We start from the raw sequence: 14,090 nt of genomic DNA, 5'->3' as shown, positions 1-14,090 counted from the left end.
TTTTGCAACATAAATGGCGCTGACAAAAACCCCTGGGTATAAATCCTGGCTCTAGGATGGTGATACATTTGGGAAAGATATTTTCTGAAAGCTCCAGAGAACCCCATTTTATCCAGAACTGCACCCAGCCATGCCCACCGCACATTATCAAACGCTTTCTCAGCATCCAAGGTGAGCATGGCTGGGTGTTCCCCCTGCACTGGCATATTGTGAACCCTGTCAAGAACCGTCAGGACCGTCCTTATATTTTTCACCGCCGATCCTTTCCCGGTTTGGACAATAGTTTGATGTATGACATGTTATCCCTATCTAAAGGCATACTCCCCTGGAGGACTCCAGTAAAGACATCTAATAAGACTGGAGAAATCTGAGATATTAGTGCTTTAAAGTATTCCCCAGTGAACCCATCTGGGCCTGGTGCTTTCGAGTTCCCCAGTCTTTTGATGGCTCCCTGTATCTCTTGTTCCGAAATTTCAGCATTTAACATTTGGAGTTGTTCAGCCGTCAGCTTAGGTAAGTCAACCTTGTCCAAAAGAGTATCCGTCAGGTCACATTGTCCCCCATCCCTATACAGGGCCTCATAATATTTTCTCACAATATTATTAATTTCCGCGGGGTCGTGTACAACCCCATCCTCCGAGTTTTTCAGGCATGCAATATATTGAGGGGGTCTCATTCCCTTAGCCAAATTCGCCAGGAGTTTTCCTGATTTATTCCCATGCCTGAAAAACTTAGCTTCCATCTCTGAGCGTCTCAAAGACTCCAGGTCACCTGCACATTTCTCAAACGTTTGCCTTTCCGTAACCCATCTCTTTTTGTTGTCTTCAGAAGGATCAGTCGTGAAGGTAAGGTAAGCATCTCTGACTTTTTGACTCGCTAAATTAAATAAATGACGGGCCTTTTTTTTTATTCCATTAACATACCCCATGATTTTCCCTCGCATGACCACCTTTGACGCATTCCAAAATAGGCCTGGGTCAGTCATATGCACCTCGTTGTCCGACTTGTATTCTTCCCACCAAATTCCCAGTTTCTCTACAAACTCTTCTTTCGCACACAAGTTGGAGGGGAAACGCCAAATGTAATCTGGCCCTCTTGGGTAAGAATCTAGTAGTGATAGGGATACTGTTGCGTGATCGGAGATAACAATGTCCCCAATCTCAGCGCCCTCCACCCTGTGCACCAAAGAATGAGAAAAAAATATAGTCGATACGGGACCAGGAAGACTGCGAATTAGAATAAAAGGTATAACTTCTATCATCAGGATATAACTTGCGCCAAGGGTCATCCAGTCCCACTCCACTCAATAAAGGCTGTAGTACACGATCCTGAGGTCCGTCCATCCCTACTCTATCACCCGCCCTTCTCCTGTCCTCTAGCCCTCTAACTACCGAGTTGAAGTCCCCACCCACGATTTTATTCAGACATGAGTCCCCCAGGAGGGTCGCTTCCATATCTCGGAAAAAGGCTCCATTATTCGAGTTTGGGCCATATATATTATATATACTATACTGAGAATCCTGGACCTGTAAGAGCACTTGTGCCCATCTGCCCATGGGATCCGCTGATTGTTGTACAACTGAACTGTTCAAGTTTTTACTGATCAGAATTAGCACACCTGCCTTTCTATCCTGCGACGGAGATCCTATCACTGTCCCTACCCACAGTTTCCTCATTCTATCAAAATTTCCTTCCTTCAGGTGGGTCTCCTGCAAAAGAACAACATCTGGTTTCAGCTTTTTAAGGTGCCTGAGGACCATCCACCTTTTTTGTGGCGCTCTCAAACCCTAAATGTTCCAAGAAATAATTTTCATATTGGTTTGTCTTCAGAATACTATCCGTAACCTAATCCCCTCAGGACATCCAGAGAATATAAAATACAAAATAAAGAGAAGGTAGTAGTAGTATCACCTACTATCCCTTTAAATGGACCCCAACTGTTCCCCCCCAAAAAAAGTTGCCCCTTCAGTTAGAGCAGCAACCAACTGAATCAACGTAGGATAATAGAACTTCCTTTTTTCTGGGTTACGACCACGGCCCGCCTCACTGATCGCCCTTGTTAGGCCCCATTTCTTTGCAGTGGCGTACCGCCAATATAGGCAGACCACGCCGTTGCTATGGGGCCCGCGGCACAGGGGGGCCCGGAGCGCATGGAAGGCCCCGCCCCCTACTCTGCATAAGATAGTGACTGACAGTTTATTCATAGGAGGCGTCCCGACTGCCGTGGACCACCCACTTGTTTTTTTTCTCCCTCCGGCTCCTACCCCGGGCCCCCCCTTGACACGCCACCCCTCCCTGTCTGACCTCCGGGCTGCGGGCTCCCTCCCTCCTCCAGGCTGAGCCTGCGCTCATCTGCATTTCACACTGGCCAATCAGCTTTAAGCAGCGCAAAGATCCTGCTGCTGATTGGCCAGTGTAAAGCTGGCACAGCAGGAACAGCGCAGGCTCAAGCACGGAGTGCCCGCCATCTGACTGCCGCCCTCAAGAAAAATCATCTGTGTGCCAGTGAGTGCAGCCCCCCACCCCGGCCCATAATGAAGGAAGGACCGCTCCGGTCAGTGGACATAGAACCCGGGGGATGGAATAAACAGACTTGTGTGCCACATACAGTAAGAGGTCTGACAATAAAAAGTTCATATATGTGTATCAGGATGGGTATTCTTGATGGGGGAAGAAACACCAAAGAAAAAAGGCCAGCACAGAAATGAATATATGATTAATCTTTATTATGGTCTCAAACCAGGACCAGAAGTAAAAATACAGATAAAATACAATACATTGTAATGTATTGTATTTTATCTGTATTTTTACTTCTGGTCCTGGTTTGAGACCATAATAAAGATTAATCATATATTCATTTCTGTGCTGGCCTTTTTTCTTTGGTGTTTCATCCTACGTGCAGGCTTGGCACGAGTACTCACTTCAGTGAGTCATATATTGGTGTACATTGATGGGGGAAGGCAGCAGCAAGCATTGGGATTTTTTTTGGGGATGGGCCTGTGGGCTCATAGAGGACTCAGGAGGACAATGTGCTTTCCTCCTACTCACTGTACTCCTGAGTCCTCTATGAGCCTACAGGGCCCCCCAGCACATCAGTCACCTTGCGGGCGGGATATGATTGGTGGCTATGTATGTGCACACTCAGCATCAGCAGCAGTGAAAGGGGCTATATATAATGCCCCCCAAAATGCCCGGGGCCAGGCACCTTACTTACCTCATTCCCCGGCACCCGCATTGCTCCTGATGCCCGCAGTGTCGCCACTGCCTCCCGTCACGCAGATGAAAACATCCAGCGACATGGTGGGGCAGTCAATAGCAGGCCACGATGGGAACGAGCCTACCTAGCATCGTGGGTGACTCTAGGGAGGCTCATTTCCGACGCAGCCTGCTATTGTCTGCACCCCCCCCCCCCATTGGGCATAAGTATTATCTGTATGTGGTGCCTGGGCATTTTGGGGGGCATAATAGGGGTTAGATAGTCCCATTTAACCCTTAGGATACCGGAATTGGCAAATAGGGGTGTGGCAGGGGAGGAGCCAGGGCAGGAGGTGGGATGGGCCAGGGGTGGGTAGTGGACGGGGTTAGGGGCCCAATTCAGATTCTTGCTATGGGGCCCAATGATTTTTATGTACGCCCCTGCCTCCAAACCCCACTTACTTGCGATGTTACGTAACAGAAACATACAAAAAATATTATCTCCCAGCAAGAAACCTGTAACATAAAACTTCCCCTTGAACAGGAGACGTGAATCATTGGCTACCACATTTCCCGTAGTATATCAGGGTAGCCACGACTGCCACGAATATAGACTCGTTGCTTTAACTCTGTAACACACCCCTTAACATAAAAAAGGATATCAATGTCCTCTCAAGCCTCCTCTAGGTTATCATGCGGTCAACGCCTCGAGTTCATCGGGTCACCGCTGACGTCCGCGACCTTGACTTCTAACTTCACCCTCTTGGCTGGTCTCCATTCTGCGCCGCTCCCCCTCTGACCGTCTTCGATGTGGCGATTCTCCTCTACTTCTCCGTTCCGCATCCCTCTCAATGTGACGTCTTTGCAGAGAGTCCATCATTTCTTCCGCCGCTGACGGTTCATGGAATATAATAGTGGATCCATCCGCGTGCGTAACACGAAGTTTTGCCGGGTACATGAGTTGGAATTTTATTTGCCTTTTGTATAGCATAGAACATACTTGGCTGAATTCTCTCCTCTTTTTAGCCACAGCTGTCGAATAATCGGCAAATATAAGAACTGCGTGACCCATGATTTTAAGTGGGCTCTTCCTGGTCCTGAATGCTCTCAGGATGGCCTCCTTATCACAATAGTCCAGGAATTTCACCATCACCTGACGAGGCCTCAATGATGCGTTATTTGAGCTTTGAGAACCGTTCGGGCGTTGTTCTGGCTGGGGCTCAATCCGATGCGCCCTTTCCACTTTATGGCAGCCCTCCAGTCCCAGTGCCCTAGGAAGGTCAAATTCACAGAGGCCCTTCAGAGACTGTGATTTAATGGATTCAGGTAGCCCCAAAAGACGCAAATTGTTCCGTCTGGACCGGTTCTCTAAATCTTCCACCCGGTCCAACAGCACCATATTCTGTTTGGTGAGATCATTTATAGTACGAACAGACTTTACATTATCTGCTTCTAGGGACAAGGTTCTCTGCTCCAACTCCTCCAGCTTAGTATCATGCTGTGCAATAGCTTCATGCAGCTGCTGAAGGGACACTGATAAGGTCTTGGCCAGCGTGTCTCTGATGTCTGGGGCAAGGTGAGTAGCCACCTCTATGGCTAATGTCTTGTAATCAATAGTTTTATAATCCACGGAGAGGGGTGCTGCTGTATTGGAAGTCAGCAGAGATGACTCACCCCCTTCTTGCATCTCCGGCATCTCCACTGGGGAAGAAGGGCACGCGTCCGCCATATTGTGCTGTGCTCCTCCCGCTCTGCCCGCTGTTAGCGCTTTCTGCCCACAACTTCTCAGGAGGTACCGCTCTATGTACCGGTCCTTGTGATCGAACAGGGGTTCTGGGCGCCGATCAACTAGCCTCCCCCGTCAGTATGGAGGGAAGGAGGCGATGTTTTAGACGAGCGGTGGCCGGAGCTCCCTCACTCCGCTGCTCGCATCCCATCGCCGGAACCGGAAGTCTGATCCGTAGTTTTCTATGGGACTGATCCTGGTATCTGGTACATGGGTTTTGATGCTGGTTGCCTTCTAGCACCGGACACTGTTTTCAAGGTATGGACACCAGACTGGTGCACTGGAGTGCCCAAAGGCTGGGTTCCCACACACACATCGGTTATGTCTGGTTGTCTAAGCGGCCCTCTACTTCCAGCAAACAATGTTTCTGTATGAGGACAAGTGATGGCATTAGCGATCACCCCTTCCTACACTGTGGAGGAGATTGCAGCATGTGATAGCAGCTCCTCCACTTACGAGCAGACAATTGGCAGGAAAGGACGCTTACTTCTCCACAATCATCTGCTCCATCGGCCCATGTAAAGGAGCCTTTAGTGGTGAGAACCTGTGCAGAACTGTACTTTGCAGAGAAATTGAACTAACCTACTGGCCATGTCAGGTACTGCGTTCCATAAAAATTGTCACTTCCTTCTTTTTGCAGTGAAAATGAATACATCAAAGCAGTGTATGAGCTCTCCTACCTGGTGGATTACAGATTCCACTACGCTCCCTACCATAATGACTTTATTTTCAACCTGAGCCCTCATGGATTCCGGTACCGGAGGGCACTGAAAACAGCACATCAGCACACAGGTCAGAATACTCCATAAGTTATTCAGTCTTTTTTAAAAATTTTATTTTTATTTTATCATAATGAACTTTTTTAACCCATTGCTTCCTCTGGTTCACAGCACACAGTTATAGCTCTTGCCTGCATCCGCCACTAGGGGGAGCACCTTGTATACAGATTTATAAAGCTTCTATTGACTAAAATGAACTGTTTAAAACGTTATGCAAATATCTCCCCCTAGAGGCAGAAATCATTTTATAATTGAATTTAATGGCTGTGTTAAGAGAAGCATTGGATTTGGCAGAGGTTCATTTTAAGTATTAAAATATATGATTTCTTTGAATACAATGACCTGGGTATCTTAAGCTCCTGTTGAATTTTGGTAGAAGAGATAAAAATACAGAATTCCGTGAAATGCGGTTCAAAGTAGACGTCAGTATTATAAACTCCCAGTAATAATCACATTATGTCTGTTCCATATAGAGAAAGTCATCAAACTGAGGAAAGAATCACTAAAACAGGAGACAGAACTGGAGAAGATCAAGCAGAAGAGACGTTTGGATTTTCTGGACATTCTTTTATGTGCCAGGGTAATCAATTGATTCACATGTAATCTAACTTGTATCCATGATAATAGCTATAGATGACAGCATCTGCACCAGGGCCTTGGTGCATGGATCCCTCTACTGCATTAAATTCAAGGGGTTTTCAAGGAGTAAGGTTTTGATGACCTATCCTCAGATTTTGGAGAGCCTGCAGCAATCCAGCGAGCGCTGCGGCCTTTTCCTAAACCAATGACGTCGCCATACATTGGTCACATGACCTACCTGCAGCTCAGTCCTAATCAAATGAATGGATCTGAGCTGTAATATCAAGTGCAGCCGCTATACAATATACGGTGCTGGGCTTGGTATAGTGTGAGCAGACCCCGGCCAGGGCCGGTGCAAGGATTTTTGCCGCCCTAGGCAAGATAAAAATTGCCGCCCCCCCCCCCCCCCCCTTATCAGATGATCTGCCCATATCATGTTCCACCCCTTTCTCAGCTTTTAAATTAAAAGAACTGCTATGTTTCCCTTAGGGTTAATCCAGCTTCTTGTAGCCGTCTCTTTTTGCGGAACAGAATTGAAGACCCATACATTTCTATGGGGCCGCACAACGTGCGGCCCCGATCCGGAACTGTGGACCCGGATCCACAATTCCGATCCTGAAAAAAATAGAACATGTCCTATTCTTGTCCGCAATAGTGCCGGCAATGTGCGGTCCGCAAAGTGCGGAACGCACATTGCCACTGTCCGTGTTTTGTGGATCCGCAAAACACACACGGATGTGTGAATGGACCCTAAATGTGAGGTAAATCAGTTTCCAATGTAGTATTAATAACTAAACAATTACATAATAAACATATTGCATTATCTACTTACCACCAGGACAATAAGATGATCTGGTCTCTGGCTGCAGTCTGGCTCTTGGTCTGGCTCTGGGGACTCCCTTGTCACTCTCTACCCCCCCCCCCCCTCCCTTGTCACTCTCTTCCCCCCTCCCTTGTCACTCTCATTATTTCCCCCCCTCTCCCTTGTCACTCTCCTTATTTCCGCCCCCCCTCCCTTGTCACTCTCATTATCCCCCCCCTCTCCCTTGTCACTCTCATTATCCCCCCCCCTCTCCCTTGTCACTCTCATTATTCCCCCCCCTCTCCCTTGTCACTCTCATTATTCCCCCCCTCTCCCTTGTCACTCTCATTATTCCCCCCCTCTCCCTTGTCACTCTCATTATTCCCCCCCTCCCCCTTGTCACTCTCATTATTCCCCCCCTCCCCCTTGTCACTCATTATTTCCACCCCCTCCTCCCCCCTTGTCACTCATTATTTCCACCCCCCCTCCCCCCTTGTCACTCATTATTTCCACCCCCTCCTCCCCCCTTGTCACTCATTATTTCCACCCCCCCTCCCCCCTTGTCACTCATTATTTCCACCCCCCTCCCCCTTGTCACTCATTATTCCCCCCCTCGTCACTCATTATTCCCCCCCTCCCCCCTTGTCACTCATTATTCCCCCCCTCCCCCCTTGTCACTCATTATTCCCCCTCCCCCTCCCCCCTCCCCCCTTGTCACTCTCTTTTCCCCCCACCTCTAGTGTAGCGTGGCCGAGCTCTGTTCGATCCGCGGTACAGAAGCATTTGTTTCCTGTACCCGGCCGGACTGACAGGAAGTGCACACTAAGTGAGCACTTCCTGTCAGTCCGGCCGGGTACAGGAAACAAAAGCTCCTGTACCGCGGACCGAACAGAGCTCGGCCACGCTACATTAACAGCAGCACACAGCAGGCGCAGGCAGGATTCTTTAGAGCGGCAAGCGCTCAGCCTCAGCCGCTCAGGCTGGGGCGCCGCCGGCTGCCCGAACTTGTATAAGCAATATATATTTTTTTTTTTTACCGCAACGGGCGCCGGGCGCCCCCTGCTGCTTGGCGCCCTAGGCGACTGCCTAAGTCGCCTTACTGGTGGCGCCGGCCCTGACTGCGGCCTATTCAAATAGCTGATTGTGGTAGTGCCGGGTGTCAGACCCCCACCATCCTGATTATAGGTCATCAATATCTTACTCCTGGAAAACCCATAATGGCACTTAGTAGATGGGGAGTTCCCCTTAAATTTACATTCTAAAACTGGAGGCAGAGCCATAGCTATATTTGATGCAGAAGTTGCAGTTGCACTAAGACCCAAAGGCTGAGAATATACCAGTATTATCAATGGCACATGGTGGGTGTGTATGTGTGTGTGGGGGGGGAGCTTTGTTAAAAAGTTTACATTGAGGCTCAGGAACATTGAAGACGTTGTGCAACATTGGAGGGGGGTGATCATTCCAGATACAATCCATAAACAAGAGTGGCGCTGTTTCTGAAATAACATCAAGCCCCTATAGCTGTCATCCAAACATTTCCAGTAACAGAGTTGCGTCCCTTTGTTTTTTCTCAGGATGAAAATGATCAGGGATTGTCTGATGAAGATCTGCGGGCAGAGGTGGACACCTTCATGTTCGAGGGGCACGATACAACAGCCAGTGGCATCTCCTGGACGTTTTACTGCTTGGCTAAGTATCCAGAGCACCAGGACAAATGTCGGGAGGAAATCAGAGAGGTCCTGGGAGATCGGAGGACGGTGGAGTGGTGAGAGCTTATATTATCTTCAATATAGAACATGACAAAGGAGTAGTAGTCGTGAAACACTATATCTCCATAAGGGGACCAACGATACATCTAGAAATCGGGGTGCAGCTGGATCAAGCAATTGGGGCATATTGCCAGGGTAAGAATTCTGGGTAACTTGTTGCCATTGGCCAAAAAACTGCTTTTCAGGGCCAGGGTATTTAGATATAGGGTGAGGGTGGTGAACGGAAACTATGCCCCAGGTGAAGGAAAGCCTTGTGATCATGGAGGCCATCATTGCCTGGATTCATGTCACTCAGCTGAGGAGGTACACAAGAGAATATAGGGGAGCACAACACTAGAGGTGCGGGATATATGCAGAGCTCAAACTGAAATATTTTTAGGGGTTGGGAAACCCTTTCAACTTATGTTCAGATTTGGCAGCAGTGATGCCTTTCCCATTAATAAATGTTGTTTTTGGTGTGTTTTTTTTGCTGCAATTTTTTGCAACTTTTTCATTGAAGTGGCAATTCTAGGATGTGTTCATGATCACAGATTTTTCCTGGCATTTTCCCGGGATAGGATTTCCACTGCTAAAGTCAGTGAGAAGATCCTCAGGGGCGTTGCTGTTTTAAACCATTGACAAAATAAACATTGTAATATTATTATTATTGTTTTATGTTGCCAGGGAGGACCTGAGTAAGCTGCCGTACACCACCATGTGTATTAAGGAGAGCATGCGTCTCTTCCCGCCTGTACCAGGAGTGGCTCGTGAACTTAAAGAACCAATCACCTTCTTTGATGGACGGAGCCTACCTAAGGGTCAGTGCCATTTAGACAACTTTTACGCCCATATGGTAAAAATGAAAAAAAACCTAAACATAATATTTTTTTTTTTTACATCTTCTTCCAAACTATTCTAAACTCCTGTATATTTGGATGTGACAGGTGCCACTGTCCTTCTGAGTATGTATTGCATAAACAGATCTCCGAACTCGTGGGATAACCCTGAGGTACGTGGAGTCAGCGGAGGTATTTATATGGCATGAGTAATGTGAGTGTCAGCCCAAGATATAACTCCTGTGGTCCCTGGTCATCAAGTCTGGAGCAGCATTTTAATGACTATAACGCGACTAGCACAACTTCTCTGGTGCTAAGGGTTGTCTAGGAAGATTAATCAGGTGGCATTACTCACCTCACTGATCACCTGCAGCTATCGTTGTGATCCTTACCAGATCGCCGATGGTCTCCACTTCCTGGTCTTGGTTTGACATGCAGGAAATGGCAAGGGATGCTTGATCAGCCAAACACTGGATGAAAGTGACACACCTCAGTCACTGATTTGCTCAGCAGGAAGGGGAGACTAGCGGGATCTGCTGAGGATCGGTGAGGTGAGAAATGTTTGAGTTTCTTCAGCCCCATATATAAAGAAATAGTCTGCCAGATGACCCTTTTAATGATTTATCGTACAAATACTTTTCAGGGTGGCGCTCCTACCGTGGATTGCATTGAGGGTGTAGAACAGGGATTGGAAATAGTTTCTTGAACACAGAAAGACTAGCATTGCTCACAGAGGTACACTTCAACAGCCTTGTGTTGATCTCTACCGTCTACCCTACTGAACTGTATTGAGGTTTGAAGTGGAATTAAACATTTCTGCATTTGGGCTTTTAGGCTTTTTAAGACACATCTAATAAGGTTATGTTTTAATGTGTTCTGAGTACCTTTCCTTAGTAAAAAGTCAAACACGTAGAACCCTCTAGTACCGGGTGGTTGTACAAGCAGCAGTACAAGAAATTTCCTTTTTTAGATTACTCTGTCCCTTCCAGCGGGTTCACATTTGCGTTATAAATTCCGTTATAGTTATTTTTTTTATAACAGAGTTATAAAGGAATATAACGGAATTTTAAGATGGAATGCAAAATGGAACCCTTTCAGAGGCATTCCGTTTTGCTCCATCCTAATACATGTCTAAAGGCACAAATAACGGTTCCGTTTTGTTCCGTTATACATGAAGGAAAATAATGTCTTGTCGACAGGACTTTTTTTCCCCGTCATGTATAATGGAACAAAATGAAACCGTTATTTGTGGCCATAGACATGTAGACTTTTTTTTCCGTCAGGTGTAACGGAACAAAACTAAACCGTTATTTGTAGCCACAGAAATGTATTAGGACGGAGCAAAATGGAATGCCTCTTAAAGGGTTCAGTTTTGCATTCTGTTCTATTATAACTCTGTTATAACGGAACCCTATAATGGAATTTATAATGGGAATGCAAATCCGCCCTTACATACTCTGTATAGATTGTGGATGAGCCTCATTACCTTGTATCATCAAGCTATAGGACCTATTTCTACAATCAGGTTTATGTCTCATCTATTTATGGATTTTAGGTTTTTGATCCACTGAGGTTTTCACCGGAGAATGCATCAAACAGACATTCACATATGTATGTTCCCTTTTCTGCTGGAGCAAGGTAAGACACCAAAAACTACGAAATATATGTAAAGAAATAACAAAAATGGGATACAGATGCGGTATGTTCAAGTGTCACAGCCACAGTATATAATTGTAGTTGGCACCAGGAATGGACTGGGGTTCCTTGCGCCCACCAGAGGAAATGATTCTTGGGGCCCAACCCTCATATCATCCATAAAGTCTACTAGATTTTGATTCAAAGAAATAGACCCTAGCGCAGTGGTGGCGAACCTATTGCACGGGTGCCAGAGGCGGCACTCAGAGCCCTCTCTGTGGGCACCTGCACCCTGGAAAAAGTCTATGGTGTACCAATATGCCTTAGACTTTTCCTGTCATTTATCAGCACAGGGCACACTATGAGTGGTACAGGGAGCACATTGAATGTAGGCAGGCTATTATAACTATATGATAAAGTACCTGGAAGAAATACTATATTGGACTGTAGTATGCAGGTTAAATTGCCGTGTTGGCACTTTGCGATAAATAAGTGGGTTGTAGGGTTGCAGTTTGGCCCTCGGTCTCTAGAAGGTTCACCATCACTGCCCTAGTGGCAAGTGATCGGCTCCAAAGGCAGCTCCAAATGTTTTTGTTTTTTGTTTGTTTTTTAATAACTTCTGGACCTTTGGGGCCCACTATGATATCAGAGCCTGGGCCCAGAAGAGGATCCTCTGGTTCTCTGGTGGGCCAGTCGGATACTGGTTGGCACTAACTCAGTAACAAGTCCCTTTAACAAAGAAGACCTTGAAAAGGGCTTTGAAGTTTCTTGTAAATAAATGTTTACATAACAAATCCTGCTCTTAGCTGAGAAGTGGATACAATTGTTTCCGGTCCAGACAATCCCTGTGAGCCAAAAGGCCTGATACAGTGTAGCAGTGAGCAGCTGTGTATTGTTGGAATTATGTTCTGAGACAGTTGGAATGTTTGTTTTCTACCTGTGGCCTGATTATGGACTCCAACACCATTTGCTGGCCACAGAATCAACATCTCCTGCCTTGCTTTCACACCAAAAACCACAACACCTGGGGACCCTCAAATACCATTAGGTAGGACCCCCAACATCAGGGTGTGCCCCAAGGGAACAACGGTGTGATGGAAGCCACTCTGATAGGCTTTTGCAGCCAGAGCCAATACCATTCTCATCCTCCGCTCCGGCTCCTCAGGGGCTTACGGCAATTACTTGCCACAAGTACCCAGAATCAGGCCCACATTCATTAGTTTGCACCAGTTTTGCTGGAAACTGCAGCAAAGATTTTCATGGATTAATTGTGTGTGCTAAAATTGCTCAAAATTTCAATATTTACGTCACAATTGCCACAAGTTGGAAAAATGGGTGTCCTCACTATGGAATGGGCGTGCCTCCATGTTTAAGCTTTCTTATATCTCATATATTTCATTTCTTGACTTTAAAGGGGTTTCCCGGGATTTTGATTTCAATGGGCTATCCTCAGGGGTCCAATACCCGGCACCCCCACCGATCAGCTGTTTTGCAGTAGCTCCAGTGCTGGAAGTTGGCCATTAATGTTAAAATCCTTGAAAACTTCCTAAAGGCACTCAAATCTGGGAAACTGATTAAGAGGCGCACATCTTTTAATAAATTTGGCACTAATGACTCCAACAATCCGGTGTATAGAACAACAGTCTTAATAAATGTGGCCCAATGTTCTTATTTGCAGTCATTTTTGTGACATAATCTGCCCCATATTTAACAAATTTGCCAATTCACACCAAAACCCTCATGTCTTCTCCCCCCAGGAACTGCATTGGACAGAACTTTGCTATGAACGAGATGAAAGTCGCCATGGCTCTGACGCTTTTGAGGTTTGAATTGAGTGTAGATCCCAAAAACGAGCCGCTGAAGGTTCCTCAGCTTGTCTTACGTTCTGTGAATGGCATTCACTTGAATCTGAAGAAGATACAGAAAACATAAACTCATAAACAGCCTTCACTTTTGTATGTTCATTTTGTGCTGCTGTCATTTACCCCCAAAATGTATTATAAAATAAAAAACAATAATGTATTGTTCAATGGAGAATGTTTTGCTTTGCCCCCTTGAGGAATAAAAGTGGAATTAACATGAATGCATTCTTATGTGCGGTGCCCGTGATGGTGGTTGGAGCTACAGGATATCTTATTCCAGCTCCATGGGTCATTTTAAAGCTGGGGGCAGAGGTTAAAGGGGTGCACGGGTGGTAGTCATACCTAGACCATGATGCCTCAAGGAATCTAAGGCCTTCACACACACACACACACATATATATATATATATATATATATATATATATATACAGTACAGACCAAAAGTTTGGACACACCTTCTCATTCAAAGAGTTTTCTTTATTTTCATGACTATGAAAATTGTAGATTCACACTGAAGGCATCAAAACTATGAATTAACACATGTGGAATTATATACATAACAAACAAGTGTGAAACAACTGAAAATATGTCATATTCTAGGTTCTTCAAAGTAGCCACCATTTGCTTTGATTACTGCTTTGCACACTCTTGGCATTCTCTTGATGAGCTTCAAGAGGTAGTCCCCTGAAATGGTTTTCACTTCACAGGTGTGCCCTGTCAGGTTTAATAAGTGGGATTTCTTGCCTTATAAATGAGGTTGGGACCATCAGTTGCGTTGAGACGAAGTCAGGTGGATACACAGCTGATAGTCCTACTGAATAGACTGTTAGAATTTGTATTATGGCAAGAAAAAAGCAGCTAAGTAAAG

At 46.1% G+C, this 14,090-nt stretch overlaps 1 protein-coding gene across 2 annotated transcripts in view; it reads left to right on the top strand.

The window, feature by feature from the left end:
• LOC120979035 (cytochrome P450 4B1-like) overlaps window positions 1–13,379 on the top strand; it is a 31,322-nt gene extending 17,943 nt beyond the window's left edge. For both annotated transcript variants that reach the window (XM_040407552.1, XM_040407553.1), the window contains 7 exons: window positions 5,622–5,773; window positions 6,234–6,340; window positions 8,716–8,906; window positions 9,574–9,707; window positions 9,834–9,898; window positions 11,281–11,363; window positions 13,118–13,379. In XM_040407552.1, coding sequence (XP_040263486.1) covers window positions 5,622–5,773; window positions 6,234–6,340; window positions 8,716–8,906; window positions 9,574–9,707; window positions 9,834–9,898; window positions 11,281–11,363; window positions 13,118–13,292 — 907 coding nt within the window. In that variant the 3' untranslated portion in view covers window positions 13,293–13,379. The remainder of the gene's footprint in view (window positions 1–5,621; window positions 5,774–6,233; window positions 6,341–8,715; window positions 8,907–9,573; window positions 9,708–9,833; window positions 9,899–11,280; window positions 11,364–13,117) is intronic.
• The last annotated feature ends 711 nt before the right edge of the window (window positions 13,380–14,090 follow it).

This window comes from Bufo bufo, chromosome 9 (assembly GCF_905171765.1).
Source record: "Bufo bufo chromosome 9, aBufBuf1.1, whole genome shotgun sequence".
Classification (NCBI taxonomy): Eukaryota; Metazoa; Chordata; class Amphibia; order Anura; family Bufonidae; genus Bufo; species Bufo bufo.
Note: the sequence above shows the minus strand (reverse complement) of the source record. Positions and strands in the feature narration are given on the sequence as shown.